This window comes from Strigops habroptila, chromosome 1, assembly GCF_004027225.2.
Source record: "Strigops habroptila isolate Jane chromosome 1, bStrHab1.2.pri, whole genome shotgun sequence".
NCBI lineage: Eukaryota > Metazoa > Chordata > Aves > Psittaciformes > Psittacidae > Strigops > Strigops habroptila.
Genome location: NC_044277.2, coordinates 117,638,226 through 117,652,604, shown reverse-complemented (window position 1 = coordinate 117,652,604; position 14,379 = coordinate 117,638,226). Strand labels below are relative to the sequence as shown.

The window sequence follows — 14,379 nt, the reverse complement described above, 5'->3', positions numbered from 1 at the left end:
GTTTTGTGATATTCTTTGTTGCTGTTCCTCTGGGAATATGGCACAGGTTCTTCAATGGAGCAAACAGCAAATCAGAAATCGCTCTTCATGTTCCCTTATCATTATGTTCTGTCAGTGAATTTTTCAATCATTTCCATCATTCCTAGGTCCTTGAATATTTGCAAATATTCCTGTCTTCATTTTATTCTATCAAAAATTCGATTAAAAAATCCTTCCTTCCATTTTTTTGTCAAAATATATCTACATAATTTTAACATTGACATTTCTGACATGCACCATATGTGTAGCAAACCATATTTTCTTTGATCTCTTAAATGTTATTTGATCTTCCACATCAAGGCCAGGTTGGACAGAGCCTTGGGCGTCATGGTTTAGTGCGAGGTGTCCCTGCCCATGGCAAGGGAGTTGGAACTAGATGATTTTAAGGTCCTTTCCAACCCTAACTATTCTATGATTCTATGATTTGTGAAATGATTTTTTTGAAACAGCATTAATAACTGAAGATTTCTGTGCATAGAATCTTGTCTTTTTAGGAGCCCTAACCAACAATACTAATATGTCTGGTTAATATTTTTTTATTCTTTCTAACAAATTATGTATGACTTAATGTGACACAGTTCTTTAAGGAGGAAAAAAAAAAAATCCAAGAGACTTCCATATCTTCCATAAATAAACATTTATATAATCCTATTCTTCAAGAGATTTCAAATTTCATACTGAAATGTGCATTTCCTATCCTATAGTGATATGGTCACTGGAAATTGTGGTGTTATAAAATAATGTTAGAATTCTGACAGCCATGTCTGAGTATTTTATTTATTCTATGTATATAATTAATTATTGTTTTAAAAAAATCTTGAAATAATTTCTTAACATTTTCCATTAAAAGCCTGTATGATTGTGGGACTCATAATATCATTTTGGGATTTAATGAGGATTTTGATTAATTTTTTTAAGAGTGGAAGAGAAAAAACATATGTTCATTTTAATATAATAAATATTTTTTAACTTGCATTCATTTATGCATGACACTCCTTTCGGTACTGTGTATTATACACATTTTTTTAAAATATCACTGCTCAGTTAAATGAAGAATTGAAGAATGCAGCTGAATGTTTTCCAAATCTTTTTCACTGCAGTAGTTTATGTAGTTTTAGTTAATATCGTAGCATCTCAGTAATGCCCAATATTTTAATTAATTCTCATTATAACTAGAGGAAGGGTTTTGTTATCATTAGCATACTTGCTGAGTTTAAGGAAGTAAGGGATTTGATTTCTGGCTTCAACACTGATTCCCTAAAAGATCTTGCAGAAGGCTTGTTACAGCTTTGTGTGCTCTGTGTTCTCTTGCTCTGTAACCTGAGGATTGTGAAGTCTATTTTTCAGCACCTCCTCAATTGCACTGAGTGCTTTGGCTGCAGTGCCTTTAGAGGGAAGGACTTGTTTTACTGAATACATTGCATATAATGAGGGCTTGGTTGTTCCTGTGGGACTGCTGTTTTACCCAACTGTTATAAAACAAATACCTCATCTTTGGTATGAGACTATACTCTGCCTTCTCACACTCTTTCCTAGACTTCTTTCTAGAACATTGGTGACATATTGGAAATATTTTATCACCTTTTCATACTGCAAAACTTATTTAGTAATGTCGTGTACAGAGATATAGTAGAATGTCTCCTGCATTTCAGCTGCTGTATGTGACTTTGAAAAAGAGACATGTGGCTGGATTGAAACTGCAAATGCAGATGGCTTTGACTGGGTAAGAAGTTCCAGTAGTGCTCTTGCACCTGCTTTTCAGAAGCAAGCTCCCCTCCGGGATCACACATGTGACAAACCTGAAGGTAAGAAACAGAGAAGTTGAATAGATACACCTGCCCTTTAACCAGATTTTAAGCAGAGACCACGAATGCTTAAAAACCTTTAGAAACACCTTTTTTGCTTCAGCCTGAAAAGTTGTTTTCTGTTTTGATTTGATAGGTCATTTCATGTTCATTCTGAAAAACAGCAGCAACATTTCACAAATAGCTCAACTTCGAAGCCCAAAGTTCAGACAATCTGGATCAAATTGCACGTTGTCCTTTTGGTATGAAATAATTTAGATTTAAAATTATGGATCATCTCATATTGCTTCTCTTGGACTGAAACTGAGGTTATAGTTTGCGGTAGATGCACCTTCCTCTGCAGTATTTATTTCTTTTTATTCTTTAATCATATAGACTCCACTGAGAACGTGCAGAAATAAGCTGAAACAGTTGGAGAACAGAACTGAAACATGGGATGACTCTGTTGTCAGGCTTTGAGTAAAATTATATTAAAGGATTGTGTCTACACACGCAGAGAAAAATACCAGAAAATTGCTAATGTTTCTACTTGAGAAGATTGGAAAACATTGTGGAATTTTGTTCAAGAAAACAAAACCATCAAAAAATCTAGTAGCTCCTTGATTTACCTACAGCATCCAAAATTAGGTTGTATCATCTTTAAGCAAAAGCTCTAGTGCCAGAATTTGTGCTTTGCTTCTAATCTTTTCTTTATATACACAGAGGGGAAGAAAAAAAAAAAGACAAAACTAAACAAAACACAAAACTATCAACTTTCAGTTACTGTCTTGTTTCAGTCTTCGTGCAATCTTGTCAAAGAGGGACAGAAAAAGTGATGATGATTCATTTACTAAGGTCAAAAGTAGTTCTACTCTTTAAATAAATGTTTGGCCTGACTTTGATGTCATTAGTTTTTCTCACTAATGTCAAATACATTTGCCATAGGAAGAGGAAATGCCTTTTTATCAAAGACTCAATACTTGGAGTATAGGTCTGGAAATTACAATTTGTTGGTTCTGTTCCTGGTTCTGTTCTCAGTTTTGTTGTACAATTGCTCACCCAAGTATTTATGATTTTTTTTAATGCTTTGGGATGCTCCAGAAATGCTGTAAAATAAAACATGTCAACAATAACACAGGTAGAATGTGTACTTTTGCATTCAGTAAGTGTTCTGTTCTTCCTTCTTGAAACTTTTCAATTATGTGTTGAATTAAATTTATAAAACATATGCATATGAGTGAGCAGTGTTCGTTGCTTAATATGAAAGCAAATGTCTCTTCAGTTATGGGTTTTAACGAAGCATGCTTCTTCTCTCATGATCTTCAGTTCTTGAAATGAGCCTTAGACTGATACAGCAGCCTATGCTACCATCATGCAGAAAGTGGATTGAATTACATGTAGCTAGATTGAATTACATGAAGCTAGAAAATAGGCACTTTGGACTTCCCATGTTTCACAGAGCTATAACAAAAAATAATACTGGCTATTACACATGATGTGATCCAGTCTCATCATTATTCACCCTTAACTTTTTTTTTTTTTATAATCATTTTAGGTATTACAATTATGCGCAGTCAGTTGGGGCAACAGAGATGCGATTGCTTGTGGATGGGCTGAAACAGCCTACTGTCCTTTGGAGGGCATATTACAATGAGGGAGATCAATGGTTGAAGGCAGTCATTCAGCTTGGACGTCTTCCACATCCTTTCCAATTCTCACTTAATAAAATCAGCCTGGGTTTTTATGACGGTGTCTCAGCAATTGATGATATTACATTTGAAAACTGTGCTCTTCCGCCTCCAGCATTAAGTTGTGAAGGTCCTAATCATTTCTGGTGCAGAGACACAAAAGCATGTATTGACAGTTTATTGGTCTGTGATCTTGTGGATAACTGTGGAGATGGATCAGATGAAGACAACTGTAGTAAGTAATATCCGTTACTGCTTGCTTTATATCAAACCAAATTTTACTTGTCAAATTCATCCCTGAAGTAAAAAAACATATTGTACAAAAGTTACAGCCTATCAATGTCACAGCCGGTGGTGATTCAACTGAATATAGGTATTGATGAAAAAGAATGAATTTTTCTTTTTTTTTTTTTTTTTTTACTTAAATGTATATGAGGTGTTACAACTGAGGATAAATGCAATTCAATCTCCTTTATCCAAACTAGTCATATTTCTTTAACTTTTGTAAAACACTATCTCAGTTTTCTATCTGGCTGGGATAGAGTTAATTTTATCTATCAGGCTGGGATAAAGTTAATTTTCTTCCTAGTAGCTGGTGCAGTGCTGTGTTTTGGCTTTAGTCTGAAAACAATGCTGGTACCACACCTATGTTTTAGTTTTCGCTAAGTAGTGCTTACCCTGATCAAGGACTTTTCAGTCTTATGCTCTGTCAGTGAGGAGGGGCACAAGAAGCCAGCAGGGAGCAGAACCAGGACAGCTGACCCTAACTATCCAAAGGGATACCATACCACAGCATGTCATGTTTAGTGTATAAACTGAGGGGAGTTGGCTGGGAGCCCCCATTGCTGCTCAGGGGCGGGCTGGGTATCAGTCTGCAGGTGGTAAGGAATTGTACTGTGCATGACTTGCATTTTCTGAAATTTTATTTCTCCTTTTATTTTTTTTTTTTTTTTGTTCCCTATTATTATCATTTTTAGTATCAGTGTTATTGTTGTCATTATTTCTGCTGTTATTCTTCTCCCCATCCCACCTGAGGGGCTGAGGGGGCCAGCTGGGGTTAAACCATGACAAACATACAAGTGCATTACAAGTTAAAAGAAAGGATTTGCAGTATGCCAGATGATTTTGTCTTTGATTCGACTGATGGTAATACAGCGGAAGATGTATATGGACTAAGAGGAGTGTATGTCCTATCTCTTTTTATGGCCTATGCCTTTTCTACCTAGAAAACTTAAAATATCTGTACTAGAAGATATTAGCCATGCTGGGCATAACTATCGCTTTTTAAAGAAAGAATTTCTAAGTACTGAGGAAAGCTCTGGGTTGTTCATGTTTTCGACATTCACCTTGCAGTGCTGAAAGGCGCTGCCGATGATTTTCTCCCTGAAGCATGCATTCACCAATTTTAAGAACTCAACAACATTAATATAAAATAAAATTAACTAGCAGTTGCTTTATCATGTCCTGAGGTAACTAAATTATGCAAATCACAATGAGTTTGAGGAACAGGGGACACCTTATATGCTTGAGGGCATATGAGGCTGCACTGATGTTTGCTGAATATCAACTTAACACTGATCTGAATTTAAAAGAAAGTGAAGGCTTTGCAGCCTGTCTCATTTTTCCCACTTGTAAAATGTCTATCTTCTTCATAACCCATTTTGAGGTCTACAGCAAGGAAGTAGTATATGACTTCCAGCTTTAAACATCAAAAATTAATGGCTTAATTAACAAAAAGGATATTGTGTCAGTTACTGTTTATGAGGGGCAGATGCAAAGATGAAATGCAAGTTTTCCACCTCTGATACACATTTTATTTTTCTACATTAAAAGTAATTGGTCTAATCAATATGTTTTGCCTTGGTGTCAAATAAAATTATAATAATGAAGTGTTATAAATGCCTCTCTTGAATTTTGCATTGATAAAGCTATCATGCTACTATTACTGAGGATAATAAAGATCTAAACCACAGCCCGTTTTAGGACTACTTCTGCTGTGCAAAAATGTATTAGATCAGTCATTACACATACCTACAAGACTGAATTGTGTAGTTTATTTAATCTAATTAACCTCAGTTTTAACTCCTTAACTCCTTTAGTCAGTTAAATTTCAGTTAAAGAACTTGGTATGCTTTAATTACAAAAATACATAACTTTAATAATATGAATGATAAAATTTTATTTACAGTTCTGTTTATTCAATAATTTTTTATGTACAGTTTGCCAGATACATATTGAAAGAGGAGACATTTAAGTAAAGATTTCTTTTTCTTTTTTGGTCCAGGGAAGTGTATATTTAGTCTTTGGAGGGGAATTTTTGCAGGAAGATATGTGGTTTTCTCTATATTAGTCATTTTTGCAAGAAGAAAAATATATTAAAGCACAATCACCTTTTGATACTGCTTTCACTTGACGATCTATTCTGTTTATGTTTCAGACCCTGACCTACAGTGTAACTTTGAGAATGGGCTGTGCAATTGGGAGCAGGATGTTGAGGATGACTTCGACTGGATAAGAATACAGGGTCCAACCCCCACAGTTAATACAGGCCCGTATAAGGATCACACAACAGGCACAGTGTGGGGACACTACCTCTACATGGAGTCCTCTGCTCCACGCCAATTCAAAGATAAAGCAGTTTTGCTCAGTCCTGTCTTCAACCCTTCTGGGAATGGAACCTGCATTTTTCGCTTTCATTATCATATGTTTGGAAAGCAAGTTTACAAGCTGTCAGTCTTCCAGAGAACTGTGAGTAATACTGGTGGATCGCTGTTGTGGTACAAGTTTGGAAATCATGAAAACAGATGGATCCAACAGACACTCTACATCAGCAACTCTAAGCCATTTCAGGTATGATCTTTCTAGGTTGCAAAGTGCCGAGTCAAGTATATAGCTGATTGTTATAATAGCAATCCCAAAGCTATTTCTAACTGCCTGATCAAATTTACTTTGAAATACATTTTTAGGGTGGTTTTTTTTTATTCCATTAAATATGTCTGGTTGTTGTTTGTTTTGGTTTGGTTTTTTTTTCCTTGGGGGGAGGGGTATTTTTATTTTTTAATTTACTTTTCCCCCTAAAATACTTGATTTTAACACTTTGAACAGGAACATGTGGTATTTGAAGTAGATGCTATTTTTGCTTTTCAAGCATTTTCTGAAACTACCTTATCTGAATCTGCTACAGAATAACTTGGCAAAAAATTTGGATTCATTCATGAAAGAAGGACTGTTAAACGGAATATCCTCTTCTTTGCCTTACTTTTCAGCATTACATGTTAATATTTAATTGTATAATGCCAGAAAAAATATCAGTTTGAAATGTTTGGGTGAAAGGCTAGGTCAACGATCAAATATCATTTGGAAAAAGATATTATAGTAAGTTACAGTTACAAATCTTGATTTGTTTTCTCATCTTTTTAAAACCGTGTATGTTATTTACCTTTCACTATGCATGATCTGTTTATTGTGGTCAAGTTAATGAACCTGCAGGCTTATTAGAGTAGGGAGACATTAGTTCGTTTGACTGCAGACTGGTCTTAAAATTAACTTGGAAAACCACCAAAACATATTATAAAAAGAAAGGCTTTCCTCTTAAATCTGCTACAATGCAGTATTTTCTTTAGATTGTCCCACATTTATTTCGCAAAATGTTATTTTTAGGTGGAGAGAAGTTCTATCCTCTTTGGAGGAAAAGACAGCTGGGAGAAGAGTACTCATTTTTTGCCAAAGCCTTTGTGGAAAAGTAAAGAAGTATCAACATAATGCTAACAAGGTTTTTTTTTTTTGGTTGTTTTGGTTTTTTTGTTTGGTGGTTTGGGTTTGTTTTTTTTTTTTTTTGGTTGTTGTTTTTTTTTTTTTTTGTTTTGTTTTTTTTTTTTTTTTTTTTTTTTGTGTGTGAGTGTTTTAAATGAGAAAACATATCCTGCATCTGGTAGTTTGTCTAAAGAACTACAAACCCATGTGTCATATACTTGACCTCCTGAGGGCTAGGAAGGTTGTTAAATAACTGAAAATATTTTTAATGTGATAGTGTTGTAAGGTTTTCTGTTGTACTTGCTCTGTTCTGTGCTGGGAATGGAAATATCTTACATTCTTTTGATATCATGTTGTTTTCCATAGTCATTGGGCATGGGATGTAAGGTATAATTTGATGATTTGTTCAGAAGAAAGAGGTGAAGACCTGATGTTTACTATTGCATACTGCATTTCTTATGACAAAGCTTGCTGTGCCAGAACCTGCAATCCTTCAGAACTCAAAAATTTTGAAGAGAACAATTTGTTACCCTGTTGCTAAGAAGTTGCCGTGTGCTGACCTCTTCGCCGTCTTCCTTTTAAGTGCATAGTGTTTGGTTACTTCCAAGGCTAAAGATGTGGTGCTGATAGGGAAATCTCACTCTCTTTACCACATTTACTCTGAATTTATTTCTACTGAGATGTGTACTAGAACAGCCTCTCAGTTTTGAGGTGTCTGCTGGCTGAGTGACTATTATAGGTGTAGCCTCTATGTTTACTATGTTGTGTTCCCCACACCCTAAGAAGTTAGTGTTTTCACATCACACCTGAAAGTATTGGAGGTCACCTCCATACATCAAAGTAAATTCTTAGATTCACTTGAGAATGGATTTTTTTCTTTCTTGAGAGTCTGAAAATGAAATAGAACTTTTTAATAATTTCCTGGTCAAAATATGTATCTTTACTTCCTAATCTTCTTCATTGCTAGCCAGAGCATCTCATCAGCCATTTTAGGATTTTCAGACATTCCTAGTGAATAGAAAACTTTAGACTCTAGGAGCAAAGGTGACCAAAGTCTTTGTAACACAGACCTATATTTTGCTTTTTCTCTTCAAAATGTAAGAGACGATCATATATCTGAAATAGCTGATACCACCACTACCACCACCCTTCCCTCCCTATGTAAGTCTGTCATTTGTTTACCATATTCCAAGAAAGAATCATTATGAATAGTAAATATCTCAAATTCATATTTTCAGTGTATTTACCAACATGGGAAGCTAACTTTGGGAACATATAAAAGATTGTGCCTGTATGTTTACTATTAGGAAAAGGAGGATTTCTCAGCCAAAAATTCAAAGCAGCAAAGAAAGATATTTGAGGATCTATCGAAAGCCTGATCAACTTTTGAAAGTTTGGAACTTTATAGATATGAAACAGTAAGGCCTTTAATTGAATGCTCTGGCAGAAACCCAAAGGGAAAAGCACCTAAAGACTCCCTTTGCTCACACCAGCTCTCACTAAACCTTGGAATCTTAAATTTCTCAGGAAACCTTTGTTCTAGCTGCCATCAAACAATGGCTGAAGTTTGTTGCTGTTCCATCAGATGTTTACAGCAGATGGTTAAATGTGACATCAGGGAGCAGTACAGAAGCAGCTGAGTGAGTGGAAAGGGAAGTTCAGAGTTAGCCTATTTAAATGAAAGGAATGCAGTTTTCTGAGCCAAAATGAAGCATTTCTTTCAAATACTAATTTTGACAAGTAACAAAACTGGTCCAAATACACATGCTTATAAAACTCAGTTTTGCAGCTTTAGAGATGTAGAGTTTTCTTTTGAATTCAGAACTGGTATGACATAGAAATCTGCAAAAGATTTAACAATTTACAAGAAATGAGACTAATGTTTTGTTTTGGTTTTTTTTTGGTAAAAATTACAAGTTCTAAATGTATTTCAAGATGCTCCTTTTTATTATATGGGAAGCTTGTTTCAACGTAAAAAAGAGTAGGCTCTTAATGTACTTGATCTAAATTTACTTTAATCTCTCTGAGAAGTTTACTTACATGTCTTTTCCTTAAAATATATTTCAAAAGGTAGCAAAATAAAAATGTCTATGGTAGCCTACTTGTATTGATGATGAATAGTGTTCGCTTTTATCTCCCTTGAATAATCATAATACCTGAAATATTTTCTGCTCAGAAGAAAGTGCAAAGATTCTTAGATAAATGTAGCTGTCTTAGCTTGCTCTATTAATTCAAATTTCTTTGGATACAGAAAAATGAAATGGTGCTGTTATGTGAACAATGGCAAAATTCTGTATCTCTATCCTTTTGGGCAGTGTAGTCTGCTTTTAGTCATAATATAAATCACACGTTTACTGTGTCCACCATAAGATACTTAGGACAACTTTAGTATATTGCAAAATGTATTACTGGGGGCGGGGGGGGGGGGGGGAGAGGAAAAATAATTACCTTTGTAATAACCTTTACCCCAATCCAATTCACTTTTTTTGCTCACCCGCAATATATATCTTTATCTCTGTAAACCGATGGTTATAGACCTTTGATACTCAGCATAAGTAATATAAAGCATAAGTAATACATAAAGGAGTCTAATATTCTGTGATTATTTAATAATGATCAGTCCTTTTTGTTGACTGTTATAAAAAAAATGCAAATGCATTGTTTGTACCTGGTTATTAATAATATATTGAGTATAATTACTAAAATTTTCAGTATTTTGAACATCATATATAAAACAGTATATCTCCCTTCAAATATAAAACTTTCTCCATTTCAGAACAAAAAACAAGAACCAAAATCAGGAGAAAATAAACAATGAAAATTTATTGAAATATACTAGATTATGGAACTTTACATACAAAATAAAATTGCAATTAAGTAGATGTAAAATGCATTTGTTATTTTCCTATTTTATAAGTGGTTAAGAAAAGTAAACAACCAAATCCAATGTAATAGTTTTAATCTTATCATCACTTAGGTATTAGCTTACAAAGTAATGGAATATTGATTGAAAATTGGAATGATATATTTGCTATGAATATAGAATAACACTATGTTCTACAGACACAAATACTAACTAATCTTCTTTCTCCAGCTACTGTTTTTAGTACCTGTTGTGCTATTTTTATGTTGTTCTCAGTGCAGAATATAAACTATTTGTATTTTAAGGGCCTGATTCTGAAACATGTATGCCTGAGTATATTGGCTATGGTGCAAATTAGATTTCTCAGCTCCTCAGCAGCATTTTAAACTAGGTGTAGTGGTTTGGAATATGACCAAACATGGGAAGACAGACAGCTGAAGCACAGTGCACCCCTTTCTCTTTTTTGTATGTTACTGTTTGTACCTTTGACACTCCAACAAGCTGTTTTCAGGTATTGTGGTTGCAGCATTCACTGCTTATGATTTAAAACAAGACAATTTTGTATATTCAAAATTTTGTCAGTTTGGGGAAAAAATATGTCTGTCCTGAAAGACACACCTGTTTTGTTAAAGCAAAATCTGATTTGTCTTTGCATTCTTCTGGTGTTCTGAATATGCCTGTCTCTTATTCAGGCTAAGCTATCAACGCATAAGTGCTGACCAGTTTCAGATGTTCTCACACAAGGGACTTCGTTGTATCAAAAAGAACTCACTTAGTTGTCTTGTAAAATGCTTTTGTGTTATTTGGAGTTACATAGTATGATGTGAGTTGTCTCTTACAGCATCTACAAGACAGAAATATTCAATATGACTAGTTACAGGGTTTTTTGGGTTTTTTTTTTTCTTCCCTCTTTTCTTTTCTTCTGTTGATGTAAATCCTAGAACCCCATGGATTCCACATGCCATCTCCCATTTAAGTTTCTCATCTTACAGCATCTGATGTTGCAGCTACCCAGTGCTGAACTGGAACACATTCCCTGTTACAATCACAGAGCACCATTTCTAGATCGGATAGCAGGAAACATCTTTGAGAATCACAGGGGTCCCTTTACCCTTGCAGACATGAAGCAATGAAAGCCAGCCTTCAGGGATGCTTTGTTTTACTTTGCTACAACAGGATATTCAATTAGTGAAGCATTACAAGCATCATCAGTCCCAACTTAGACAGCCACCTTAGAAGTTTTACCCCTAACAGCTGTTAGTTGCCTGTTGAAGAAGCAGCCTTGGCTTGCTTCCAAAGAAGTTCTTAATAAAATTAATATATTTCACAATACTTTGGGTGAAAGAGAAAACTACTTCTGAAATTATTTTACAAGTCAATTACAGTCCTGATAATGTATTATTTGTGATCTCTGACAAAATCATCAATTATAATATCGGTTGTATAGCTGTTCAAATGGGAAAGGTGAAGTGTTAGTCATAATTAGTTCTGACACATAAATTCTCAAGCATACTTTAATGGTGCTAAATCAAGAACGGACTATTTTTAGGCAACAGTTTTTCTAAAGTCAGATAAGAAAGTAAAGGAAGTTTTTTTCATTTCTGAGACACTAGATTAAGGTAATTGTTTTGTCTTTTAAATCTTAATTTTGAATTTTAATTTTGTTGACTTAAATCTTAATTTCTTAAATCTTAATTTCATCTTTTCTATTATGGACATATAGGGCATATCATACCTTTAGAAAGATTTTCAAATTCAAAGGCAAATCAGCTCACTCCAAACATGTCTTATTTCCAGTTACTCTTATCTTTTAGCCATAGAAATAGCTGTGGAGGTGTATAGTTACAGTTGAGTTTTTAATCGTGTTTATAGGGTTGTGTTAGGTTTTCCTTAATTATACCCAGCTCCTTCTTGTATTGTGGTTTTGGTTTGCTCTTGACATAAGATCAGTTTGGTGCCAATTACATGTGTAGTAAACACACATTATTTGCGTCCAAGCTCTTACATTTCACCTAAAGAGAGAGACAGAAAATAAAAAATGTATTTAAGGTACTACCAAATAGTTGGTCACAATCACACAGGCAGTATCTACCTTCTTATCCTCTACTCCCTCTCTTTTCACTCCTCAGTGAGATGAGATAGTGATTCTTTGAAGATTCTGATGATCTGCTCTGTAAAAAGTTAAACAGGATCCAAAGCTCACTTTTCAATTATTTTTGCAATTCCAGCTGTTTCTTGCAATTAGTTTTCAGAGAAGAGAGTAAATTAATCAATGCCCTCTGGCCCCAACCATTTCTGCAATGAAAAACTTGAGGTTCTAGTGGAAAATGGATTTTCTGGCATAAGTCTACTTTACAAATTATTTTTAAAGTGGTTTTGAGTTCTGTTTCAAACAAAAAACCTGTTCTATGGCAAATTGTGAGGTTTCAGTATTTAATGTTTTTATTTCATGCATCTCTAGTGCTGATATTTATAATTCATATACGAATAACATAGCAGGATTTGTTATAGTAGACTAAATACCCTTTGTGTCAATTTCAGAAAAGATAATGACTTGACAGGCTTCCTTGTTAGCTATAATACCCTTGAGGTAAGAAAATTTCAAATTTCATTTCCTACAAAACAAGCATCAGAACTATTGAAATTACAGGTTCTAAATCTCATACCATATTTCATAACAGCAGTGCTTGTAATGTTAGTGCTTTTGTAGACTGACTTAAGTGTGGGAATATTTTCCAGTCTTCTCTAATCATTAACTGGTTAGTGTCAGGTTGAAATTCTGGACTGGTGTACTCCAGAAAATGGAGCTGATCAAACTTAGCCACATTCTAATTGCATGCAGCTTCACTGGAAGAGTGTGTATATACTTTTATTGTCCCAAAAAGAGGGGACATGCTATTTCCTAGTGTGAAAAGCAATGTGAGAAGACCATGTTTCAGCCTATTACAGTTGCATATCAGCACATGCAGCTACCACTCGTAGTGTTAGAAAGAAACTGGTTTTGAAGAGTTTGTGCTTCTATATATGATCAGAAAACAAATCAAAGTAATTGTGTATTTTCCCTTACATTAGGAGCATTAAGCTGGGAGGAGCGAGGGTCAGAAGGTGGAAAAAGTAGAAGTGTTTGAACCTCTCTAGAATACTTGGGTAAAGAGTGTTACTCTTAGAAAGGTGGTTGAGATGTACTGAGAAACAGCAGATCAAGTGTCATAGAGAAGCTCCATAGAGAAAGTTCATTAATGATTTCTCTGAGAAGGCTGCGTGGAGACCCCATAGCAGCCTTCCGATATCTGAAGGAGGGCTACAAGAATGCCAGAGAGGGACTCTTCATTAGGGACTGTAGTGATAGGACAAGGGGGAATGGGTTTAAACTTAAACAGGGGAAGTTCGGGTTAGACATAAGGGATTAGTTCTTTACCGTGAGGCTGGTGAGGCACTGGAACAGGTTGCCCAGAGAAGTGGTAAATGCTCCATCCCTGGCTGTGTTCAAGCCCAGGTTGGACAGAGCCTTGGGCAACATGGTCTAGAGTGAGGCCTCCCTGTCCATGTCAGGAGGGTTGGAACTAGATGATCTTAAGGTCCTTTCCAACCCTAACCGTACTATGATTCTATGAATACAGAGAATGAGAGGTACACTGTGAAATTATTAGGCAACACAATCAAAACAAGAAGTCCTATTTTAAGATGGCCTGTGTACAATTCATTGTTGAGGGATGTTTTGGGTACAAGAAAGTGTGAATGGGATCAATAAGTAACTTAGCAAATTATTGAAAGAAAAGTCTGTTAACAGCTATTGGCACAATAATGAGGCTATACCCTTCCACCTGTGATGTACTGCCTGTTTTGTTCTTATTGTGGATGTGGCAGCAGGAGCCCACTGAGAGACACACACTGCCATTAACTGGACGGCTGACATAACCTCTGGTATGTCTGTCCTCATGTGGTGAGGCATTGCACTGCAGACAGCTTTCAGTGCATCAAGAGACTCACCCTTTTTGATATTCTAACTATGATTTCAGATTTTTTCCGGTTGCGCTTGCCCTTACCAAACCAGATTTATTGCTGTCAAGTGTTGTTAGCCTTCTGCCTTGATTTGATTGTCTGCTTGCTTCCTTGTTCAGGGCCTTATTTTCAGTGCATGCTGACACACCAGTAGGAGTTCGATAATATTTAGTTGGTCAGATACATATCTTTCATTAAAATTTGGTGTTGAAGCAGCCCTGAATTTATCCAGGACTTCTCTACGATGTTT

The 14,379-nt window shown here is 35.3% G+C and overlaps 1 protein-coding gene across 3 annotated transcripts in view; it reads left to right on the top strand.

Annotated features, from left to right (window-relative positions):
• Positions 1–14,379, top strand: part of MALRD1 (MAM and LDL receptor class A domain containing 1) — a 249,923-nt gene that overhangs the window by 56,318 nt on the left and 179,226 nt on the right. For all 3 annotated transcript variants that reach the window (XM_030503871.1, XM_030503880.1, XM_030503888.1), the window contains 4 exons: positions 1,692–1,844; positions 1,981–2,086; positions 3,379–3,746; positions 5,949–6,361. In XM_030503871.1, the coding sequence (XP_030359731.1) occupies positions 1,692–1,844; positions 1,981–2,086; positions 3,379–3,746; positions 5,949–6,361 (1,040 nt within the window). The remainder of the gene's footprint in view (positions 1–1,691; positions 1,845–1,980; positions 2,087–3,378; positions 3,747–5,948; positions 6,362–14,379) is intronic.